The sequence below is a fragment of the Hippocampus comes genome, unplaced genomic scaffold, assembly GCF_001891065.2.
Source record: "Hippocampus comes isolate QL1 unplaced genomic scaffold, H_comes_QL1_v1.1 scaffold41, whole genome shotgun sequence".
In the NCBI taxonomy this organism is placed as follows: domain Eukaryota; kingdom Metazoa; phylum Chordata; class Actinopteri; order Syngnathiformes; family Syngnathidae; genus Hippocampus; species Hippocampus comes.
This window is the reverse complement of record NW_017805153.1, coordinates 2177520-2199935: the sequence shown is the minus strand read 5'-3', so window position 1 is coordinate 2199935 and position 22416 is coordinate 2177520. Positions and strand designations below refer to the sequence as shown.

General features: G+C 43.5%; 2 protein-coding genes across 4 annotated transcripts in view; one reads left to right on the top strand and one right to left on the bottom strand.

The window, feature by feature from the left end:
* Positions 1–3101, top strand: part of LOC109514985 (nuclear factor 7, ovary-like) — a 6575-nt gene extending 3474 nt beyond the window's left edge. Inside the window, exon 2 of the mRNA XM_019868485.1 lies at positions 1698–3101. Coding sequence (XP_019724044.1) covers positions 1698–2903 — 1206 coding nt within the window. The 3' untranslated portion in view covers positions 2904–3101. The remainder of the gene's footprint in view (positions 1–1697) is intronic.
* Positions 3102–9073: 5972 nt separating this feature from the next.
* Positions 9074–22416, bottom strand: part of abcc4 (ATP binding cassette subfamily C member 4 (PEL blood group)) — a 39700-nt gene continuing 26357 nt past the window's right edge. For 2 of the 3 annotated variants that reach the window (XM_019868549.1, XM_019868550.1), the window contains 11 exons: positions 14651–14801; positions 14447–14566; positions 14263–14373; positions 14074–14174; positions 13329–13520; positions 13097–13252; positions 11648–11737; positions 11336–11508; positions 10099–10204; positions 9888–10022; positions 9074–9777 (listed from right to left, as the gene is read on the bottom strand). In XM_019868549.1, coding sequence (XP_019724108.1) covers positions 9688–9777; positions 9888–10022; positions 10099–10204; positions 11336–11508; positions 11648–11737; positions 13097–13252; positions 13329–13520; positions 14074–14174; positions 14263–14373; positions 14447–14566; positions 14651–14801 — 1425 coding nt within the window. In that variant the 3' untranslated portion in view covers positions 9074–9687. Of the gene's footprint in view, positions 9778–9887; positions 10023–10098; positions 10205–11335; positions 11509–11647; positions 11738–13096; positions 13253–13328; positions 13521–13971; positions 14175–14262; positions 14374–14446; positions 14567–14650; positions 14802–22416 lie in introns of those variants that run through there. The other variant, XR_002168098.1, reaches the window with a different exon arrangement.

Genomic DNA, 22416 nt, shown 5'->3' with positions numbered 1-22416 from the left:
TATATATATGACACTTTGATCACATCCATCCATCTTCCGAACCGCTTTATCCTCACTAGGGTCGCGGGGGGTGCTGGAGCCTATCCCAGCCATCTTCGGGCAGTAGGCAGGGGTCACCCTGAACCGGGTGCCAGCCAATCGCAGGGCACACAGAGACGCACAACCATCCACACTCACACCTAGGGACAATTTAGTGTTCAATCAGCCTGCCATGCATGTTTTTGGAACATGGGTGGAAACCAGAGTACCCGGAGACCACGCAGACCCGGGGAGAAACTCCACACAGGGAGGCCGCAACTGGGATTGAACCCGGTACATCTGCACTGTGAGGTCGACGCGCTAACCACCGGGCCCCGATATTTTTTTTTTGGTTGGGGGTGGGGGTACAAAAAGGACGTTGGTTGCCTTGGTTTGGACCCGTATTTCTCAGGAACCTCCTGGGTCAATCTTCACACAACAAGTGTTGTTGGAAAGTGAATTCAACAAGGATTGCATTCATTGAAAGTCTGAGGGTATGGATACTTTGCGACAAAAAAAAAACCCAAACAAACAAGCGTCTCTGAAACATGGAGCCAGATGACATTTGATGGGGGAAAAAAAATTAATGTTATGTATCCACAAGGTCAAAAGGTCAAGTTACTAAAGTATGGACCAATTTTATTTAATGATAAATTGGAATCCTTGTTGAATTCCCTTTCGACGAGACCTGTTTTATGAAGATTGATCCAGTCGTTCCTGAGATACAAGGTTCAAAGGAAGGCGGCCACACAGCTTTTTCTCAAAAATGTCAAAATTCGGCATTTTGTAGCTCCCAACCCCCTGCTCTGATTGACCTAAAATTTTGTGTTGTCCCGTCACCATCAACAAATAGTTTTTAATATCTAAATCTTGGTTAAATTTTCAGATTTTTTTGCGAGGGGGTGGTGGCTGATTTGTCATGGAACTACACCTTTAAAATCCAAATTACCTCTAACCAACTTGTGTGTATGTAAATGCTCACTTATCTCTGCTTTGTAACACGATTGTGTCTCATGTGTCGTTTTGTATTGTGTCATTTTTTTGTTCACTTTTCTTTTGATAGCGGCGCGGCCACCCGCAGCGGCTCCTCTTGTTTTATGTTGAGAGGGAAGAAATTTCATCTGTGCTGTATGTGACACATACAGTACATTTGACAAGAAAGTTTATCCAATCCAAATCCAATTTTCAGATCACATTTGAACACATCAAATTCTCTCAGAAAACTATGGACCAGAAAATATTATTTATAACTAAAAAAAATCAAAAAAAATTAATGAATCAGCACATCTAAAATCGTCTTTTCAACCCCATGTCCATGAAGGAGAATTTATGGCGGCATTTGTCTTCCTAAATGTGACACTTTTTAAAAACTTTGTCATCAAGACTATTCCAGAGCTTTACCCCAGAACCTGATACACACTGCTTCTCAGGCTAGCACATTATTTGTCTCATGATAGCCTCTGAAAACACATCAGGGGTGTTCATGCGGCACACATTTGCATTGGTGCTGCACCGACGTATTTTGTTGCGCTATATCTTACACCGGTGCAAATTTTGTGGAGCGTTCACACGTCAAAAGCTGCTGACGAAAGAGAACCGTGTTTACCCCGGTGCAGCGCCACTTGCGTTCACATGTTTCTTGTGGCCGTGTTAGTCACCCAAACATTTTTTGTCGACAGGTTGCTGACATGTGTCCGGAGCACGATGAGAAGCTGAAACTATACTGTGTGACCGACCAGCAGCTGACTTGCATCATATGTCGAGATGGCGAGCGACATGAAGGACACACTTTCAAACCCATTAAGGAAGCAAGCGCATCTCTGAAGCGGGAGCTGGAAAAGCGACTGGACCGCATTCCTGGAGACATAAAAACTTTGGAGCGGTTGTTCAACACTCAGGCGGAAAATCTAAATGCAACTAAGGACAGGTCTTGTCAACTGGGGAGCCAAATCAGTGCGCAGTTTGAGGAGCTGCACCAGTTTTTGCGAAAAAGAGAGGAGAAGCTGAAGAATGAGGTGACACGCCAACAAAACGTTGACGTGGAGCAAATGACCAAGATGCTGAATGCTATCGAGGCGGAGCTGTCCCAGAGTAGAGCCCTGCAGGCGAAGGCTGTCTCCGTTCTGGCAATTTCCGACCCCGAGACGTTTCTCAAGGGCTGGGCCAAAGGCAACAACGTCATGCTTCAAGGAGCATCCCGACCAAAAGCAAGTGATCTCTCGGTCGTGGAAACCTCGCTTTCCCTGGGACCTTATGAGAGTCACCTCAAGTTTTTTGTCTGGAAAGAGATTTTTCAGGTGATCGAGCCTCGAGAAGTGCAGCTCACGCTCAAAGGGGAGGAGTCCCAGACCAATCTGTCTGTGGACAGACGCAGTGTGCTCCACAGGACCAACTTTCGAAGTCCAACTGCAGTTCCCCGAAAACCGAGATACACGGCCTCACGGAATCTTTCGCAGCGAGAGCCTCAAAAAAACCCTCCATCATGGTCCTACCTGGAACGTTTCACTCCTTGGTATCATGTATTTGCCACCAGCGCGAATGTGTTCACTTCAGGGCAGCACTACTGGGAAATAGAGGTGGGCCAGATTGGCCAAACTGGCTTTTGGGAAGTGGGCATACAGGATCATATTCTCACATTTGACGATGGAGAGCTTTTCACCGATTGTCCAGAAGGAGAAACTCTGCTCACTCTCCAGAGCATCCCACGAAAGATCGGGATCTATCTGGACCTCTCGTCCCAGAAGCTTTCTTTCTACGATTCAACCAATATGGCACACATTCACACGGTCAGCACGAAAAGCTCTCGAGCAACATCAATGTCAGCAATGCTAAAAATGAATTACACAACCCCAAATATCCTCCCTTTTACAGTGTGCTGGTATTAAAGCACGTTTGGGTAAAACCCACCACAGAAAACAGAATTCAAAATACCCTTCTTTGACACTTGTGGAGTTGCATGACGCAACAGCAATTCCAATATCATTGATGTCCATCCATCCATCCATCCATTCATTTTCTGATCGGCTTCAAATCAATAAAAAAAAGTTTTAAAGTGTTGTTCTTAATTGTCCCATCACATTTTCAGGAAAAGCTTTGAAAATCAATAAAAATCCATAAAAAAATCCTGTGGTGGTCATTTAATTTGTGTATGTCATTTTCTCCACCCTTCCAATTAAGGTTTGTCGTAAAATGCGCCTGGCGCAGTTCCCATCAAACCCCACTGTCGGGCTACAGGCTTTCGCCCCGTCTCCGATCAGTTCCGATGATGATCACGTGATCACTTCGGGTCATTTCGGGTAACTATTTTCTGGAATTAGCTACTCGTCGAAGTTATCGTCCTCAGCAAGTGATCGACGAGACAAATATGCCGGGACAATGTCACTTTCAAGTGGTGTGGCTGGACCAGCCGGAATTCCGTGATTGGGTCGGAAAAGTTGCCGGCGATAATGTCGGCCTACTGTCGAGTGCGCAAGAAGGGCATCTCCGTGAAAAGTTTGGGTGTTTCGGCGCTGAAGACTCACGCAAAAGGTTGAAGCACATGAAAGGTATGTTACATCGTCCATTTCATACAGGCCCATTTTCATTCCAGTGAAACTCCTCTACAACGAAACCTACATGTGCGAATATACCGCCAAGTGTGAAAAAAATCTTCATACATTAACACCATTCCCATTTTCCTGCCCCCCCCCTTACAACGAAAAAAAAACCCTGTTGCGTGAGAAAACTTATTCTCTGCTCTTGCCTCGCGATGAGATTCACTTCAACGAAGTCCAATCCAACAGCGACCTCTACTGCTTTGATCGGAAACGGCAACAGCAACCACCACACTGGTTTACACATGCGTAGTAGTCCAGGAAGTATTTATTCTTGTTAGTTTCAGACGCAGCAAGAACGCTGCATTGCTAAAATGGCTACAAAACGGGCCCTTGGATGTCAAGCAGCTAAAGAAGAGCTCTTGACGCTGGAAGAGAGGGTAAAAGTGATCAAAATGAAAGACAGAGGAAGCTCTTGTTGAGAGGGAATAAATTTCATCTGTGCTGTATGTTACACATACGTACAGCACATTTGACAATAAAGTTGTATTCAATTCAAAATAAAAGACATTAAAGAAATTGATGGAAGTGAAAGCGAATGCTGATCGTAAATTTTGCAATTTCTTTCCCTTTTTTCTTTCTACACTGACTATATGAAGTGTCAAAATAAGTTTATGCTCATACTTTATTGGAATAAAAATAGAGTACACATACGTTTGTGTGTGTGTGTGTGTGTGTGTGTGTGTGTGTGTGTGTGTGTGTGTGTGTGTGTGTTTACATCTGAGATCAAATTTGCTACAGTGAAAAAACCCCTGTTGTGAAAAATTTCTTGCTGCAAACATGATTTCGTTAAAGAGGAGTTTCACTGTCATCATAAATCAACTTTAAGTTACTTGAAAATTGTGAGGACAAAGAACACACAAACACACTTCACAGAACTCTTTCACAGATCACAGACCTAGATTAAGGTGTCTAATGCAGTGGGGTTACATTGCTTATTTGACTCCTGATAACTGGCATCTTTTAGCTTTCACCAGCGCATCAATATCAGGCGTCGCATTCTGAGTGACAGCAGACTTCAGGATGTGGTTCAAGTGGCTGCTTGTGAGTCTTGAGTGCAGCTTTGTTTTATTAATTAATGCTCATTACAGAGAAAACCTGCTCACAAAGATATGTGGTTCCAAACATGGACAACAGCTTTGCAGCGAGGGCTGTCAAGTTGGGGTAACCTGGCAAGAGGTTCTGATAAAATGTGTCCAAGCCAGCTGTGGCAAATTTGCCCTTCAAATCCGAATCACACTGCAAGTCAATTATTTCAAGTTGGATGTACAACGGGCAGATCAGAGGGATTCACGGTGAATGGCGAGCAAAAAAACTTTGGAGTCTTTCTCCAGTTCACCAAAAATCTGAAAACGTTGCTCAAACTCCTGTAACAGTCCCGTTATTTTGTCTTTGAACCGCTTCGTGTCTGTGACACGTTGGGTCGCGCACACGTGTTTCAAACATGGGAAGTGAGCTGCATCACCACCGGCGAGTTGCGTCTCCCACAATGACAGCCTCAACTTGAAAGCGCGTATGCTGTCATAATACTGTGTGACAACTTTGTTGCGCGCTTGCAGCCGTTTGTTCAAGGTATTCAGGCGCTCGGTAACATCCACCATAAATGCAAGGTCCTGCATCCATTCTCCGGAATGAAGCAATGAGGTAGCTAGCTTCCACCGCAGCGTCACTGATGTCTCGGCTGTAACTGCTGTTTCTTCGGACCCGACAACGGTTCATCCACCTTCTCTTTTCTCCGCTGTGCTTGAAAGTTGTCATATTTGTCGGCATGAAAACTTACATAGTGGCGATGAAGGTTATATTCTTTCAGCACTGCAACATGCTGTGAACACAGCAAACACAGTGCTTTCCCATTCACTTCCGTGAAAAAAGTAGGAGGATGACCATTTTTCTTGGAACACTCTGCACTCGACGTCCACTTTTCTCTTTTTTTGACAGCGACATACTGTAGTAGTGATGTTGTGTTTGCACTACTTTGGAGACACTGTCCTCAGGTTTCAGCTTTATGTTTATATATTTTTATGTTGATTTGCTATTGTTTTCGATTTAATTTCTTTAATTTGTATATTTAACCTCTTCTTGATTTGTGACTGTGACTCTTGTTTGGGCAACAGGATTTTATTATTTTTATCTACATTTCTGCTTGAGAAATGACACCCTGATATAGTTCTGGGGTCTGTGATACTGTTTCTTTGAATCACTGAGGCATCGTGTGTTGGTGTGTTCTTTGTCCTCAGAATATTCCAAAAACTTCACTTGTTTAATTATTAATCGTGATGTTGTGTTTGTCCTACTTTGGACAGTATGAAAACAAAGAAAACAATCTGAAGTTGTTGTTTTTAAGATATATGTACAATGATTTTCCGGTCTGGCCCGCTTGGGAATTGATTTTCCTCCATGTGGCCCCCGAGCTAAAATGAGTTTGACACCCCTGGTCTAGACCCTAGATTGATTGTGAAACCTAATGATCAAGAGCAGTCAAAGAACAAATTCAAGAGGTTGTTGGAAAACCTGAATAAACTAAAATAATGCGTTGATGAAGATGACGTAGATCAGTTGGTGACAAGCTTTGTTGAATTCATGCAAAGCATAGCTGGTGAGGACTTCAAAGTTGAAGATGACAGGTTAGATGAGTTGTTCTATGACTGCATGGCTAAAAATGAGACAAGGTTTGGGAAGCTGTGGGGTCTTGTGCGCAGATTGTTACTTATTTCTCATGGCCAGGCATCTGTTGAGAGAGGCTTCTCTCTTAACAGACAAATAGAAAAAGACAACATGGGTGAAGGCATGAGTGTTGCTCTCAGGCAGATAACTGATCATCTCATACTTGTAGATGGGGTTTTGAATGTTGAAATCACAAAGGAACTTCTCTCATCTGCCTCGAGTGCACGACATGGGTATTATCAGCACCTTGAAGAGGGGAGAGTTAAGAAAGGGAATGAGCCGGGCAAAGAAAAAGAAAAGCTTTTGAGGATGAATTAGATGTCTTGAAAAACAACAGAAAGGTCTGAGAGACTGACGTAGAAAGTTTGACCGCTTCATCAGAAAAGTATTCTGATGAAGCTGAGGCAAAAGCAGGTAAAGCTTGTCATAGCCTCCCGGTCAAATCAAATGCATTGAGGCACACTGCAAAACAGAACAAAATTGATCTCCAAGAACTTGCAAAAGAGATTGAGGAGAAAACGAAGTCACTGTCTGCTATGCCCGAATTGTCAGATCAGTTTCACATTTGTTGTTGTCAACATGTCTGATCATTGAAGGTGGTATTAAGGAAAATAACAGGGTTCTGTTTATTCAAAAATAAATTGTTCAAAATTGTATATAATAAAGTTTATTCAACAAAGGTTTATATTTTCTCAATTTAAAATTTTCTTCGTGGACTTTATTTGATGAATTCAAGTTTCTTTTCATTGAACGCTTGACATACATTATGTCAAAGGGTTAGCTGATTGCCCCTAAAAATAAGGATGTGCCCTTTCTTTGGCAGCAATGATTTGAACACCAGCTCAGTGATAGGTGGCTTTCTGTTCAGCCCGAATATTGCTGAGCAGGCATTAAATCCACCGTGAATCCCCCGCTGAATGGAGAAAAAGTCCTTAAAAAGGGCTAAATGAATCCACAAAAGTCCTGAAAAGGTCCATAAATAAAAAGCAAGTGGAAGAGTGGGAACCCTGCGGTGGGGGACACCCTGAACCGGCTGGCAGCCAATCGCAATGTTTGGCCAATGTTTTAATAATTTGAACAAGCATAAAAACTTTTCAGACTGCCCACATGAATTTTGGCAGTTTAACGGCGCTGCCACCGGATCACAGCAGTAATCAACCGTCATCTTTGATCATGCTCATTTGGAAGTACCAATGATGTTAACGCCGTTAGTGCAGACATGTCCAGCTCCAGGCCTGGAGGGCCCCCATCCTGCCTGTTTTCCATCTCTCCCGGCTGCAACACACTTGATTCAGATGATCAGCTCATCATCCAGCTCTGAAGCAGCATTGGAACATTCCTGATTATTTGAATCAGGGGCGTGTCTCCTGGGAGAGCTGGAAAACAGGCAGGACAGCGGCCCTTGAGGACCAACTTTGGACACCACTGCGTTAGTGGGAGTCGACTGATTAGCACGCCGGCCTCACAGTGCAGAAGTGCAGGGTTCGATTCTGGGCTATGACCTACCTGTGTAGAGTTTGCATGTTCTCCCCAGGCCTCGTGGGTTTTCTCAAGGTACTCCATTTCCTCCCACATTCCAAAAACATGCATGGGAGGTTAACGGAACACTCGAAATTGTCCCGAGGTGTGAGTGTGAACTCGGATGGTTGGTCGTCTCTTTGTGCCCTGCGATTGGCTGGCAACCGGTTCAGTTGTCCCCCACCTACTGCCCGAAGACGGCTGGGATAGGCTCCAGCACCCCCCGCGACCCTTGTGAGGATAAAGCGGATCGGAAAATGGATGGATGGACTTCCTCTGTTCAAAAACAGGCAGCACGGATGACTGGTTAGCAGTCCAGGTTTTGAATCTGCGCTCCAGCCTTATAGGATGGGAGTTTGCATGTTCTCCCCATGCCTGTCTGGGTTTTCTCCGGGTACTGCGCAGAAACAAGCATGTCAGGTTCATGGAACACTCTCAATTGTGAGTGTAAATGTTTATTGTCTATGTGTGCCACTGCAATTAGTTGGCAACCAGTTCAGGGGCAGCACGGTTAGGCTCCAGCAGGGATAGGCTCCATCACCCACCACAACGCTTGTGAACGATAAGCAGACATGAAAATGGATGGATGCATGTTACAAAGTAATAAAATGTTGAATCACTCTTGTTATCTTTGTTTTCAATACCAATGTGCAATGTCAAGTCAAATTTTACAGCATATTTTCAGATTCGGAGCGTTTGGGGGTCTGACATTACTCGAAGTATATGCCTCCTCTATCCCAGCAGGACTTTCGTTCACCATGCACATTAATCTATTCTTGATCCGCCAAGCAACATGCAGCTAATGGCCAACATTTTTGTTGACTCTGGGTGGGGGTTGAGCCACTGCCCCATTGGCCCCGCCTTCTGCAAGCCCCTGCAGTGAACTTACAAACGGTGGTGATCTCAAAGCTAAAATGGGACATCAACTTCATTACTGGTAGTTGTGCATCAATAAAGCTGTTTCCAAGTTTGAAATTTACAGTGGAGTAGCATCAGACGCTTCCCCACGACATCCCAGTCGAAAAAAAAACGTACTTGGCAAGTCTACTTGTCAATGGCAGTGAATGAGTTTTTGGAAATCATGGCGATTCTTTTCATTGCGATGCCGTAACGGCAGTCAGATCTATGTCTTGCATAGCAAGAAGGACGCGTTCTCCTTTTGGCCACTTTTGTCCTTTCCGGAAGAAATCCTGGATGGCACTTGTGCTTGAACTTCGACGAACAGAAAACAGAAGTTGTAGTGTTTGGTCGCGGAGGTCTCATGTTTAACCCCCCTGAAATAATGTTGGATTTTTATTGTTTCATAAAATCCTTTCTTAAGGCGACTGGGATTAACTGGCATGAATTACAGAGTCAATTCTTTCTTCCACGAGACCATAGTTCACAACGCATTTTAAAACCTTTTAAATTTTCTTATTTTTGTTTTGCACAACCCCCCCACCCCCTTCACTGCGTACATTTTCCTTTTTTTTTACCTTGTAAAGTGAAACTGCTAGAATATGATCATTATGATGATCTCTCAACCTGGATCGTCCTCTAATAAGTTGCCTGATTAATACAGGCAGTTTTCGTCTGTGGGAGGCTCACAATGACCATAAAAACAAGTTAAAAAGCTAATCTGCTTGCATTTGGTCTTCAAAATTGGAAACACTCACCATGCTCACAAGAACACACTTGGCAATTGTTGGGTTTTTCTTGGCTTATAAGAGCACACGCTCAAATAAAATGACAGCCGCCGATTGAAAACAAGGCAGCGGTTTTTTATGTGTGGGGAAAAAAACCCAACGAGTATGCAAAATAAATACATGCATGTCTACAGTTTGTACAGCAGTGGTTCTCATCATGTCCATACTATCGGCACGTGTCCCGGACACTCTCCAATGTAGTGTGCGGCTCACAGAGCTGTCTCAAAGATGACCAAACTCCGATCTGGCCCGTCCGCCTCACCGCTACTCAGGTTGGGTCGGCTTCTGCTCTCATAAGCCTGAAAGATACGCATGCAGCGTTAGTCGAGGTTTTCCTCATGCTTCTTGTGGGCACCTTGTGGGCCGCTGCGGCTTCCAAAATGCGCGCAAACTTTCCACAGAGACTTGCCTTTTTAGCTGCCTCCAGCAGGGCCGCAGCCTCCTGCTTGCCGGTCTGCTGCACCATTTTCCGAAAAATAGAAGAGGGGTCCAGGAGAAGCGTGTATGGCTCATCATACCCGTGGATTCTCCCTGCATCTAGAACCTGGAGCCACGCGCGTGAGTACGTTGTGTTGAGTGTGGGATAAAGAATGAGTGAATACGACTGAAAGAGGCAGCACCAGGATGCGATCGCTGTCTATGATGGTGTTGAGGCGATGGGCGATGGTGAGCACGGTGCATTCCTGGAACTTCTCCCGGATAGTTCTCTGGATCAGTTCATCTGTCCTGCAAACACATTGCAATGGCTGTGAAACCGCCATCCGTTTCAGCCTGCCAAGCGGAACCCAGCGCGGTCGGTCAGAATTCTTCGCACGTGTCGAAAATCAAATCTCGCAAAATGAGACTGTTTGCTTCGAGCCCACAGGATCTATTAACAAAGCGCTCCATGTACTCCTTGCCCTCTTTGGCTTTGCTGGTTAAATTAAGTCTTGTCGCTTCAATGACATATGTCGACATGAGTACAATTGTCTCATGTTTCTAACTGACCAATTTGGGTAAAAATAGGTAAAGAATTCAACGAGTTATGAATTTATTGTAGCCAAACATCTTGAAACAAGTGAGTGGAAGAGATCGGCGGGAATCCCGGTTCAAGATGGCGGCTCCATTTGCATGTCCACAACCAGCCGAGCCTTGATCCAGACCAGTGGTTCTTAACCTTGTTAGAGGTACCGAACCCAACCAGTACATATGCATATTCACCGAACCCTTCACCGAACAAAAACTGACTGTTTACAAATTCAAGACATAAACAGAGAAAAAGTAAATATTCGTTCTAACCAAGGTTAACAACCACTGATTGAGAAGTCCTGTGCTTTGTATGTCTGTGGGCTTCTTCTACGCATTGCATTGCACATGCTGGCAGCGGTGCAGTACATCCTAAACTCCATCGTGCACTTTGCATCGCTATTCCGGCTGTAAGAGTCACTAAATATGTCGCACACATTCATAAACTATATTCGACAGCATGTGCGGCAAATGTGTGATAAGACACGGTCACTGGCGATAGAGAGACAAACAGCCACGGTTCTTGTGTGTTGGCACCCGCCAGCTGCTCGGGCCGACAATTAATGTGCCCATGGTAACTGAAGGCGCGCAGTCTGCATGTCTCGCTTCACTTCCCGCCCTCGTGTTTCAACAGGAAATGTGCACATTCGGCTGGCTTAATGATGAAATCATCGATGATTATTGGATTGAAAAGGAAAATCAACGGAAAGTACGGACCACAGAAGTAAAACGGAACAATTTCATCGAAGTTTTTTTTAAACTCTTCACATGCAGAGAAAGTCCAGCAGGGGGCGCCATTGAGGCCCTGCCCCACTTGGCTCCGCTGAACGCACATCCCTAGAAATTGACTACCTGGGGTCGACGTTGGCAGTGGCCTCATCAATAATGAGGATGCGGTTCTTCCTCAGGATGGCTCTGGCCAGACACACCAGCTGCCTCTGGCCCACGCTGAAGTTGGAGCCAGACTCAGCCAGAACAGTTTCCAGTTTTCCAGGAAGCTCTTCTACCACGCCCTTCAGCTGGACCTGTAAACCACACAGAGGAAACATTCTCAACATGTCCAAACCCAGATTGTTTACAGTTTTAATCTTATGGAATTATTTGAAAAATGTGCTCATGTCATGTGTCATTCTGCATGATTGCATCTGCTTGCATGCACGGAACCTCTTGAAGTGCATTCCAGAGCTCCTCCTCTGAATGTTGGTTGAAAGGGTCGAGGTTTTTTCTCATGGAGCCTGTGAACAGCACCGGGTCCTGAAGAAAGAATCGAGAGGAAAGACAAGAAAACAGACACAAATATAATTTATAAATGCAAAATGTACAAAATCAGCATGTTGCCTCACTGGGAAGTACCGCAAAGCTTGCAAGTACAGACACTTCTTCACATCAAGGTTAATATGGTTATGGTCAACAAAAATGAATGAAATCACAAAAACTAAAATTAAAAAAAAAAAAAAACACTTTTGCTAACAAAATAAAATAAAAACAAGTGTTTTTTTTTCTTAATAAGCTTAACTGAAATTTCATTTGACATTTACAAAACTAATAAAACACCCTTGGTTTCTGTCTTTGTCAATTTATTACATGAGCTTTCAGGGTTACTTTAAATGTATTCATTACTGCATGGTCATTGGCAGGAAGAAGGAAGGTCGTCTGGGCGTTGTGTTTCTTTTACTACGTGTCGCTCAGAAGCTCCGTTATCCAATAAAAAAGCACCACCAAATGACGTCGCTCCTCGGTGACGAACCATGTGAGCCGTGCTTGTTGAGAGTTGGAACATGGGTGATTCTCAGAAAGTGTGGTCCAAAAGGATGGTGAAATATTGAACCGTTTCAAGAGTCATTATTTTCTTCCCTTTACAACCAATCACCAGATTTCACTGCTCACAATATTGCAGACATACTCTATTTTCACAACCATAAGACACATAAGTCTTACATTTTCTCCAAAATGGACGTGGGGGGAATAATGCATCGAGTTTCAAAATCTGTGAAAGCTGTTGTGTGGCCTTGATGCGTGACAGACTGATGTTGTGCCGACATGTTCCTGATAGGGAGAAAAGGCGGACGTAACTGATGACAGCATGCGGATGTTCAAGTGCCTTGTAGTGCTGTTGAGAAATACTTCTCAACAAGAATTCAAGATGCAAATCCTCTTAAGAAGTTAGCAAGTTGGCAAATAAGGTGTGGAAAGCTAGACCACCCGAGCTTTATTTAAGATGTTCGAGTTGTGATGGCTCTAACCTTAGAAAAAGTTTTATGCAGTATATTTATTGTATTTCAAAATCTGTGCACTATTATAAAATACCTGTATTTGTGGATGGTTGTTTTTAAAATGTTCTGTGACACTTTTTTTCCACATTGCTCACAAGAAGTACAGTACACCAAATTTTAAAAAGAAGACTGATACTAAATCTAATACAAATTAAACTAAACTGAACCATTTTTGAAAGAAACGGATAAAAAAAAAAATTAACGTGCTGTGTAAACAAATCAAAATAACCAAATTTAAAAAAACAAAAAACAAACTCAAAGCGAACTTTCATGAAAAATCCTGAACTATCGACAGTCGACTGTCATCGGATTCAAGCGAGGATGTCGGCTGCCATCTCACCTGAGGAATGATTGACATCTTCTGACGAATGTCGTGAAGTCCCAGCTCAGAAGTCAACATACCATCGATGTAGATCTTTCCTTCGGGTTCGGCCAGGCGGAACAGGGCTGACACCAGGGAGCTTTTCCCAGCGCCTGTCCGACCCACGATGCCCACCTGACGTCAGGAATGAACATCAAAGCAGCTTTTTCAGTCGTCATTGACATCATGTTGTGACAATAATATCTCTGACCTTCTCTTTGGGTTGGAATGTCACTTTCAAGTTGTCCAAAACTCTGGGACCATCAGCGCTGTAGGAAAAACTGACCCCGTCAAAGGTCACCAGACCTTTGCTGGGCCAACCAGGGGGAGGTCGCTTTTTGGTTTCCCAGGGAGCTTCACTCTCCAATTCTGTGTATTCCATCACCCGCTCCACCGATGTCATCTGTTAACAGGTTGACCACATGCACATTTTCGATACCCCCTCACACAACCGTAATCTTAATCGACTGAAAGACTTGAAAAATTGATTTCATTCACTTATACGGGTTTAGCAAGGAGTGGAACATTTCCAGTATATTCCCAGGTAGTTTCTGGTTAATTTCTATGGGAGTTTACGCTGGGAAATTTGAGAAATATTTGAAGTTTGACGGGAATTTACTGGGAATTGGGGCTAATTTTGTCATAAACAGAAATCCATGCAAAATAGGTAGCTCGCCTTGCCTACATACAGGATCATCATCACAACATTCATTGCTCCATTTTTTTTCCGCTCCACTTCACTCGAGCGGCACCGTATCTGAAGCTTGCTCATATTTTCAATTTTGGCTCAAAAAAGAAAGCAAAATCACTGAGAAAAAAAACAAAAAAACACACAATTAAGATTAAGAGCCAACCTTAAATTTAGTTCTTCCATTTTGTTTTGTGTGACTCTGATGATTGTCTAGAACTGCCATTTATGACAGAACGCTCATCACTCTGCAACCCTAGCCTCGTACCAGGTTCTCCACCTCAGCGCTCTGCCGGACCCCCCACTGGAACATGCCCATCAGTGTGATGGAGTAGCTCAAAGCCAAACCCACAGAGCCGGCGTCCAGTTCTGAGAGGATAAACACATTTCACAGAGCCTTTCATCTGATCCGTCTCACACAATACCCTTGCTGTATTATGGTCAAAGACTTCCTTACGGTCACGGAGCAGCAGGCAGCCAAAGGTGGTGATTGTCACAAAGATGGAGCACATGCCATCGAGGCGTATGGCAAACCAGCGAGACGTGGTCAGGAAAAGAAACCACGCCGCTGTTTCAGGAGCACATTTTACAATGGTCATTGTTTGTCCCATCAACAAACAATGGCTCTCTTCTCAAACAACCTGAGTGCAGATCCTGATGGGCGTCAAAGGCCTTTTGGAAGCGGCCTTCTGCTCTGAAGGCTCGAATAGTCCACAGGCCCTGCAGAGAGGAAGACAGGTGCGAGAAAACTGGACTCCGAGCTGCGTGAGAGGAGGGGAGCTCATCTTAACAATTTTTCAGACACGCGAGTGTGCACTCATTTAGACCCTGTGGCGGACACTCACTTGTGGACTCCAGACGTTTGATGTCTCTGGAAGTCTCCAGGAAGTAGCGCCGGAGGAAGATGAAGACAATAAGTAGGGGGAGCACAGGCAGGAGAATCCAGGGGATCACACCCACCGCAACTGCAACCACTCCGAGGATTTGCAGAAAAACCTGAGAACAAAGAATGCCAGTAGAATCAACGTAACATTACCTGTTAATGTCTTTTTACGAACAAATAAGAATGAGTGTACTGCTAACATGCATAAAATTCACTGGGCTGGGATGTAAGGGGCTCAAAGATTTAGTGGTGTGACCAGGTTGACACGACGACTCAGTAAGGGCTGGCCATAAAATACGCACGTGCACACACACACGTGTAACCTCACAACTCGGGTGATTTTGAGGTCTGCCATGGCCAAAAAGTTGATTAGTTTATCATACCGACCGCAGTCAGGATTTTTGCGAAATAAAAGGCACAAATCTACCAACCTTGCCAAACACTCCCATAATACAAGTAGGAACAAATCTAAGTGAAAAGTAGCATTTTACTGGGCTTACTTTAGGAGATAATGCCATTTTCTTTTTTTTAAACTTTCTCATAATCCACTTTTATCTCATGCTTGATTCTCTAGCTAACAGCCAATCAAAGTCTGCGTCACCACTTTGCACACTGCTGATCGACGGCTCATTCATTCAAATCACATCTAAGAAGTACATTGACACTACAATCTCTTCATTATTCACAATTGTTTTTACATAGACTTGTTCCTGCTTCTATTATGAATGTGTTGGGCAGGGTTGGTCTACGTGTGCATGTAATTCCAAGGGACCCTGACCATGGATGGTATGATAAACAATATAATAACAATATACTGTATTCATCAAGAGATGGGCGCTAGAAATTAGCTTTTGCTATAAGCACAATGACGCGCACATCTGAATTGCCAAGAAATAAATCCATTCTGTGTGCAGGTCAATACCATCAACACATTTAGCTTGATGGTCAATATGAATGTTTGATGGCAGAGCACCAAATTGCCTTAGTGTAATGCAACCATGTGGAAACAGCAGGAAGGTGCACCACAGAAAAATACCATCCATCCATTTTCCGATCCGCTTTATCCACACAAGGGTCGCGGGGCATGCTGGAGCCTATCCCAGCTGTCTTCGGGTAGTAGGCTGGGGACACCCTGAACCGGTTGCCAGCCAATCGCAAGGCACACAGAGGCGAACAACCATCCACACTCACACTAACACCTAGGGACACATTCAAGTGTTCCATTAACCTGCCATGCATGTTTTTGGAATGTGGGATGAAACCGGGGTACCCGGAGAAAACCCACACAGGCACGTGGAGAACATGCAAACTCCACACAGGAAACCAGAGCTGGAATCGAACCCGGTACCTCTGCACTGTGAGGTTGACACGCTAACCACTAGACCACTGGGCCGCTGCACAGAGAATCACATTCATCAAAATCTTTCCCAAGATGTGGGTGTGCCCATTGGTGTGGTCAGATAGCAAGCACTGGCCACCAAGTAGCTCCACTCCTGTGGCTGATTCAATGATTATTTAGGTACTTTTGTCCCATTTAATCCCACCGGTCACATTTGTGAAGGACAACAATGATTTAATTTACAGGGCTCTAAAATTTTTTATTACTGATTACCGGGACTTAAAAGGGCTACCAATGACACCTGATTTTGACTTTTAAATGCCTGAAAATTTTGGGATTAAATGGGTTGAAACACACACTGACAAAAAACAAAACAAAAAAAAAATTGAAAAAGCCCTCTGACAAATTGTTTTTGATCTGTTTCTGAAAGAGTGCCGGCTTTTGCTATTCCGGTTGAACTGGCTACTTACACAGATGTGTGTTCTTCATTTATTATTCAACACATTGAAATAGAGCAACAGAAGACTTTAATCACGTCTTACTGGCACAACCAGTGGAACAACTATTCCAAGGTTAGATGTGGTGTTTCTATTTTTTTTAAACGATGTGCCAAAGTAGCAGTTGTTGGGATGAAATGTAATTATCAATTAATCTAATTAGGTAATACTTCTCAAGCAGGGAATATGTGTAATTGTCAAAGGTGACACACTGTTGTGTGGTATCATGTTACTATAATGAATTGGTGGATATGTGCCTATAAATGCATCACGAACAGTACCTGATGCTATAAAGATAAGAAAACCTTTATTTCTCTCCCAAAATTATATATATATATATATAAATAAAGAGAGCTAGCAATGGCCTGTAGCTTCTAACTTAAATGTAGAGTGTGCAGTACTGGACAACAAAAAAACAAGACACTGTTTTGTCATGTGTTAGAACTGTCTTGTTTGACCTGACAGTAGAATACAATTAAAATAGTCTTATGAAAAAGCATCCTCCCCTATATTATGCCTTTCATTTTTAATTATCATTCCTAAACTTGTCACAGAACATTAAACATGGCCAATAATCAGAGACTGTAGAGACAGAAAGCATGGCCGAAACATGAGGCAATCACTTTTTTCCCCGGGCACACCACTTGCTCACACACACACACACACACACACACACACACACACACACACACACACACACACAGTCTGCCGGTCCCGGCGGCAGCACACACCCGTCATGCTGGTAGTTTTTGGCCAAGAAATCTGCTTAGTCACAGAAGTTAAAAGGAAGAAATTGAAAAACACTTGAGACAAATTAACAATAAATAAATTTAATGGTGAGGCTACATTAAAAATTTTGCTCGCAGTTTGAACATCACATTCTCCACCTTGAACTGGTATCACTCAGACCTGGGACTTCAGTATCCGCGACGGTTGCTATGATAAAAGCAGGTCAGAAAAATAAGATGGCCCAAGACGGTTAAGACATTTAAAAACGAATAAAAGCACTTTCAACTCAATCCTAAAGCACATGGTAAGCCAATGCAGAGATTTTAAAACCAGTGTAATGTGTTCCCGCCCTCTGGTCCTTGTCAAGACTCGTGCAGCTAAGTTTTGGAGTACTTCTAAGTTGAGAATACTCTTTTAAGGAAGACCAGAGAGCATGTTATGACAGTAATCCAAGCGACATGAAATAAAAGCATGCATCAGCACTTCCGTTTTGGTCTGAGAGAGAAACAGGCGGACACAGGCTGTTTTCCTGAGATGATAAAAACCAATCTTAGTTATATTTTTAATATGAGAAGTAAAACTAAGCTCAGACTTAAAAACGACACCCAAGTTCTTCACACATTGTGAGGGTTTGAAATACTGTAGTTTGGGTAAGAATTTCTCTGATCTTCGGGGCCAATAACTAAAACCTCAATTTTGTCCTGATTAAGCTGTAGGAAATTCCTTGTCATCCATGACTATAATCTAAAATATAATTTAAAAGGGTATCAATATGCGATGTGTTGTCAGGAGACACGACAACATACAGCTGCGTATCATTCGCGTATCTGTGGAAGCTGATGGCGTGTCTTCCTACGACATCCCCAAGGGGAAGCATGTAAAGATTGAAAAGTATTGGGCCTAAAATTGAACCATGGGGCACCCCACAAATAATGTCATGTAAAGATTGAAAAGTATTGGGCCTAAAATTGAACCATGGGGGACCCCACAAATAATGTCATTTCCAATTTGATGCCTGTTAACACGTTCCATAAAAAGCTGGAATAGGTACAACAAAAAACTAGGAAAGGTGAGGAATGTTCAAAAATCACGTTTGGAACGTTAAATAAGTAAATAAGTTAACTGGAAAAACGTGAGTGTCATGATTGTTTACAAAAGGAGTATCCCCAAAAGGCTCCAACGCTCATCACTTTGTAAACAACTGCGTGAGCAAATTGTCCAACAATTCAACAACATTTCTCAATGTACGGTTGCAAAAAAAAGGAAAAAAATGGGGATATCATCATCTGCCATCCGTAATTGTCACATGTGGAGGGGAATTTGGACCCAGAAGCAGACAGCAGAGATGAAAGTGGACTTTTTTGAAAATTCCGGGAAAAAAAAAACATATATATATATATATACACACACACACACACACACATACATACATACATACACCCACATATATTATGAGTTTTGATGAGTGACAGTTTGGACCCAGCACAAATGAATTCCCTTTACATTATTTTGTGTAGGATATTGCGTTTTTAAAATTGGAACAATTGGGATGGATTTTGGGAACGTGCACCTTTTCAAAATAGAGCTTACTCGATTGTGCCAGTGTAACCGATGGTCGCCGAAATTTCGAAATCTCCGAGATATGGCGAGGCCATGAGAATGCGAGGCGAGGGTATTACTGTTGTGGCGACGCCACTCAAGCTAAGCGAGCCTCAGCAGTAGATAGTCCGCTGCTCTCTGCTGTGTGTGCTTCAGCGTGAACATGAACGCAAGCGCGTCTTTTGATTTCAACCAATCAGCGCCGACGCAACGACGTCACACACCCGACGTCACACACGACAACAGCTAAGCTAAGCTAGCCGAGATGACACTCGAAGTCGGACGGACACGTTTTTCTGCCAATCTGTATGTTTCCCTTTTTGTCCAAATATATTTTTTACGACAACTGTCTTCGTCCACTGTGTCTTTTATTCGTTCCACTGGGGTTTAGCAAGTGTGTTTATAAAGAGATGAAAATCTCTTCACTGCAGGGATGAGATTTTTCCGCTTTTTGGCGGAATTCCGCTTTTTTTCCAGTCAAAACGGACCTATTTTATATTGTTCCAAATCCGTAAAAAAATTCTGGGGGGGTCCGCACTTGTCTTCGGCAGATTTGGGGCTCGTAATGTTTACAAGTAACGTCTGCAAGCATCCATTTTGAATCCCGATTTTGATCGCGAAGCGTTAGTTTGTCGTTATTTCCTATATGGGCTAAAACCAATGTCTTACTTGTTGTGATTGGTCGCTCTATCGGCAAATGCAAATCACAACCAATCCGTGTTCGCCTTCCTAAACCCCTTTCTGGCGAATGCCGAATGTTATCGAGACTCGCGACGAAGCTAAAGTGCGTCAGATAGATGCGGAGCTGAAAAACACGTTTCGATGGGACTGGTTGGATAGAAAGCTGACGGTGTCCCCAGTGGGAAACAGTAAAGAGGAACCATTTTGCTTGTGTCGGATTTCGTGAAAAAGCTCGATGTCGCCGGTAAAGCTCTGTGTACAGTATGTGACGATGTCATTCTAGACGGATCGAGAGGATGGAAAGTAGACATTTCTACTGAAAAGTAACTACTCGATCTCAAGCGCTTTTCGACAGCCTGGAGCATGTGTAAAAACAAGAGGAGTTGGCTAAAAAGAGAGTGGAAAAAAGACGAAGAGGACCAATAAGCTTTTAGCGCTTGCTAAAATAATGAACAAATCTTAAATATGGCAGGGAATGTGTTTCCTTTTTTAGTTTTGATTTTGAGCAGCAAATTTGAAGTTACATGTTGGTGCTCACCAGAAATGCATAAGCAAAATTGCACAAATTTTCACTTGAAAGAATAGTGAACAATCTTGGGATTTTTTTCTGTTAAAGTTTCAAATAGTGTGTAAATTGAATACACTTCAACATGTCTAGTGCCACTTTTGTAAGTGGCCCCGCCCCCGCCCCGCCCCGGCCACGCCCCTTCCGTTTTTTCCCCGCACTAGCCACTCTCATCCCTGTTACTGTTACTAGTGTTAGTGTCTCAACATGGCTACGCTCGTGAAAGCAAAACAACGAACTAAAACGCGTCTTCGTTCAATGTTGTCAACTAATATCTGCATTAATTTTCGGCAAATTTTCCTCAATTCTCCGGAGAGATTTTCATAAAAATTTGAAAAACCCGGAATTCCGGGAAAATCCGGAGGACTTTCATCTCTGAGACAGGAAACGAAAGTGGCAAAGTAAGTCTTTATATGCAAAAATTCAAAGTAAAACATGGAAAGCAGGGCTGGATGCAGCAGGGTATATATAGCAGGCTTGACGTTCTGACGTGTAACTGAGTAACTCAAGCATATATATAGAACAACAAGCCCAACCCTGTGTGACCAAGTGATAGAGAAATCTATGAACAAAATTGTGTCATGTTTAAAGTTTCGGTTCATTTGGGCATGTCTGGACATACTCAGCGCAGAGGTGTCGGCCGTTTGGGCGGAGGGCCTTCTTTTGAGTAATCACATCAAAGCAAGGGGGGCGAACAGATGGAAAAAAGGCTTGACTCAATCACAAAGTGGGAATAAACGAATTGTGAACAAAGAGTTGTTGAATACCAAAAGACGGTTTGGAAACAGCTGTCGCACCCAGGTGGACATTTGTCATCAGCAAAGTCTGTGACTTCTGTATTCGGGTAGATCAGATCACTACCGAGGGGCCGGACCGGGGGGCGCGGTATGTAAATATCGGGGGCAATGTTTTTCTTGTACTTTGCAATAAAAGTTCGAACCGGCGAAGAGGGAGCCGAGTGTGTGATCATCGGGGCAACTACCGTCGTTCGCTCTCAGAGATCCCTCCCGCCGATATTGAAGACAATTTTCCCTGTGCGCCGAGTCATTTCTTTAACTTTGTCCGAGAAAAACTCTGACACCAAGTAAAGAACCAAAGCATCCAACAACATCTAGGGAACAACGAGCGAAACTCTTGTCAGTCACAACAGTAATATCATCAAAACTGAATCTGAAGAAATGGCTACACTGAAGCTACAAAGCCGACATGACCGTGACCTTTGATTGCTTAGGCTGAACTACATTAAATACGGGCATCATTGTGACAAAGTGAAAAGCGTGCTGTGCTCTGATGAAACATTTCAAATTGTTTTTGGAAATCATGGACACTGTGTCCTCCAATGCAAAGAGGAAAAGGACCATCCGGACTGTTGGAGACAAAGCTCAAAAGGCAGCATCTGTGATGGTCTGGGGCTGTGTGAGTGCCCTTGACATGTGCAACTTACACATCTGGTAAGGCACCTGGAATGCTGAAAGGTACATATAGGTTTTGGAGAAACGTGTACTACCAGCCAAGCAACATCTTTTTTCGGGATGTCCCGGCTTATTCCAGCAAGACAATGCCAAGGCCGAATTCTGCAAATGTTGCAACAGGTACAATGTATCAAATGAAGACCACTGCCGCTCAAGTAATCAGCAGGCCGCAACTGCGACACCAGTAGACACAAAACAGAGCATACACGTCATCAGCAAGATTGGCATTTAGGAAGAGACACCTGTAGATCGAAAATGGTCCCCAAACTCCACTTCACGCACCCACTTTGCTAGGAAATCGACACAATAACAAAATTGGAAAATCCAAATATGGACTTACTTATATGTACAGGGACTCATTGCCAGAAAATCAACACCATTATAAATTGTTAAGTCCAAATAGAGACACCATTAAAAGTTAGGACATTGAAGGGAAATTACCGCATACAGTATGGGACAGAAATCTCAAGATTTGTTCAGCTAGGAATAAATCATATTGTTACCAGATCAGCCCTTGGCCTCTAGCCTCAATTTATGCCTGTTTGTTTTTTGATCTGTACCTGATCCTTCCATCCATCCATCCATTTTCTAATCCGCTTATCCTCACGAGGGTCGCAGACAAGCTGGAGCCTATTACAGCTGCCTTCGGGTAGTAGGTGGGGTACACCCTGGACTGGTTACCAGCCGAGTGCAGGGCACACATAGACAAACAACCATTCACGCTCACAATCACGCCTTGGGACAATTTGAAGTACCCCATCAACCTGCCATGAATGTTTTTGGGATGTGGGAGGAAACCAGAGTACCTCGAGAAAACCCACACAAGCACGGGGAGAACATACAAAC